The sequence below is a fragment of the Fukomys damarensis genome, unplaced genomic scaffold, assembly GCF_012274545.1.
Source record: "Fukomys damarensis isolate Sample0158 unplaced genomic scaffold, DMR_v1.0_HiC HiC_scaffold_36, whole genome shotgun sequence".
NCBI classification, from domain to species: Eukaryota; Metazoa; Chordata; class Mammalia; order Rodentia; family Bathyergidae; genus Fukomys; species Fukomys damarensis.
The window spans coordinates 46,867,844-46,870,559 of NW_022900948.1; the positions used below are offsets into that span (position 1 = coordinate 46,867,844).

The 2,716-nt window shown below is 60.8% G+C and overlaps 1 protein-coding gene across 1 annotated transcript; it reads right to left on the reverse strand.

Moving 5' to 3' along the window:
* Positions 1 to 234: 234 nt before the first annotated feature.
* Positions 235 to 2,635, reverse strand: Mrps2 (mitochondrial ribosomal protein S2; the record flags this gene model as incomplete). The annotated part of the gene is made up of 2 exons (XM_033759194.1): positions 235 to 1,374; positions 2,082 to 2,635. Coding segments are annotated over 2 exons (1,128 nt in total), but the record flags the coding sequence as incomplete, so codon positions are not given.
* Positions 2,636 to 2,716: the final 81 nt, after the last annotated feature.

The window sequence follows — 2,716 nt, forward strand, 5'->3', positions numbered from 1 at the left end:
CAGACCCTCCCCAGACAGCCAGTTTTGCACGGGGTTAAAAAGTCTGGGAACAACAGGGGCCTTGATGGTACCACAGCACATCCCAGTTCCGCAGCTATGTCCCTGCAAGGAGGAGCACGGGAGGCAGCAAGCACCTGTCCTTCCCGTCACACATGCTGCTGAGGGGACGCAGCGAGACAGCGCCCCGCTGTTATGAACACCACGCCGAAGAACCGAGAGCTCAAGTCACAGCGTACCCAGGTCAAGTTTTATTTCTGCTGCGGTTCTGTCACCTGTCCTGCCGGCCTGCCCCACCCCAGCGGGCAGCTGTCCTGTGGCTCCTGCTGCTGTCATACAACAGCCCCCACATCGGGCCGCTGCAGAAGCACAGCAAGGGCGTCTTGGTTGAAAAGAAAAGAGCTGGCAGCTGACCCTTCCAAACAAAGCTCCAATGTCAAGGCAGAAGCGAGGGCTTCTGAGGGTGAGAGATTTTTAAAGGACTCTTGGTGGGGGGCACAGTGCTCTACCACCGAGCTCCACCCCAGCCCTAAAGTGAGGAGAAACACCTCCTCCAGCAATTGAGGTACAGGGTTCAAATCCCAACTGCAGCCAGCGAGTTTGCTTCCGTGCCGGACCGCCATGGAGAAGATGCAGAGGAGCCCCCAGCTGCTCGGCCCCAGCATGGCTGTACCCTGCCAACGGGCTGAGTGCTGTCCTTACAGCAAAATCCCCGATGCCTCTAAGGAGTGAGGGTGCTGACGGGGCCCGGACTGGGCAAAGGACAGGCTGGCTTGGCTGCCTTGCAGGGGAGCAGGAACAGCTCACGGCTGCCTGGGAAGGGGATCTTGCGGCCCCTCGGCCCCCTTTGGGTCCTGCAGCCGAAGCAGGGCCTCCATCTGCTTGCGCTTCTCCTTGGCCCGGATGACGGTGGCCCGGAAGAGTCTGCAGAAGAGGTGCACAGATGACGGAGAGTCGTCGTTGCCAGGGATGGGGTAGGTGATGAGGCAGGGGTTGCAGTTGGTATCCACGACACCCACCGTGGGGATGTTCATCTTGGCCGCGTCTCTTATAGCCACATGTGGCTCGAAGACATTGTTGAGCGTGTGCAAGAAGACGATGAGGTCGGGCAGGCAGACAGTGGGGCCAAAGAGCAGCGGGGCATTGGTCAGCAGGCCCCCCTTGAAGTAGCGAGTGTGCGCGTACTCGCCACAGTCCCGGGCCATGTTCTCGATCAGGTATGAGAACTGCCGGTTACGGCTCACAAACAGAATGATGCCCTTGCGGTAGGCCACGTGGGCGGTGAAGTTCAAGGCCAGCTGGAGGTGCAAGGCGGTCTGCTCAAGGTCGATGATGTCCTGCTCCAGGCGGCTCCCGAAGATGTACGGCTCCATAAACCTGCCAGGGACCCCGCCGTGGCAGATGCAGTTAGGGTTCGTGAGATTTGCGCCACCGGCCCCTTGAACCTCCCAGCCTCCACCTGGACCAGTGGGGATCTGAACAGGGCTGACCCTATCTAGATGTCCACACATGACATAAACAGCAGGCACTGACTCCTGTGTGACTTGCCCACTGAGTGGTCAGATCTCCCAGCACTTCCGCCCAAGGTCCCTAGGGCTCTTCTCAATCTTTATTGTGTCTGCAAATTACACCAGCTCCTCCACCCATGCTGTGTGGCTGCTGACACCCAGCCTCACCCCATACATCTCATCCTAATCCCACTCACTCTGCCCCTGCTGTTCTGCCTCCTTTTTGGTCCCATCACCTCCTTCACTGATTTCCCACTACCCCTCTAATCCATTCTCCATGCAGCAGTGACAACACAGAAACATCTGAGCAGGCACAGCTGCCGCCCACAGCCTAGAAGGCACTGCAGGAAACTGTATGGGGCAGCTCATAGCGCCTCAGCCTCTCTGGCCTGTCTGAATCTGGGAGCCTTCCCCCACTGGCAGATCTGACACGCTGCTAACCTCATGCTGAGCCACTCAGGAGAGTAAGTGACTGCCCCTCGTGACAAGTCAGGACTCACAGGGACTCAGACCAAGGCAGGGCCCTCTCCTCTGGGAACTACCACTGGGACACATCGGGCCAGGGGTCCTGGCTACCTGTGCCGACAGCCGGCTTTATGTCCCAGGTGCACACGGGCATCGAAGAGGCTTTTCAAAGAAAACAGCTCCTTAACCTTGAAGAAGTCGGAGTGCCGCAGGGGCTCCTCCAGAAGCCTCCTCTGGTAATCTAGGGCAGGGAAGAGAGGATGCCAAGATCTGCTACCACCCGCCCACCCCGAGGCCAAATGTCTCCCACCACAGGGTTGAGGAGGGCAGGAGTCCAGCAGCAGACGATGCCCAGGGCCCCGGGAAAGACATGGGAGCCACAGCCAACCAAGGGCTGGATCTGGATTCGGATGGGGGCTCTGCCCCTGGGCCAGCAACCTGGGTCGGTCCCATCCCCCAGTGCCCTCGGAGAGCAGGAGGGAGGGAGAGGGGCGTAGTGGGCTTCCGCGGTCCGTCTGGTCCTCACGGACACCGGGCAAGGCACACCACTCGGGTGTCCGGCCGGAAATGCCCTGCCAAGGGCCCAGCAGGTGGACGGACTGGAGCCTGGTGCTCACCGGTCCCTGGGTACACAACCACAGCCTCGGGGCCCTGAAGCCCGGCCCTCACCGTCCCCCGCCCTAGCCCAGAGGTTAGGGACAGCCGCGGGTGCAGCTCCAGGGCAGGTCCCGGGGAGCCCGGCCCGC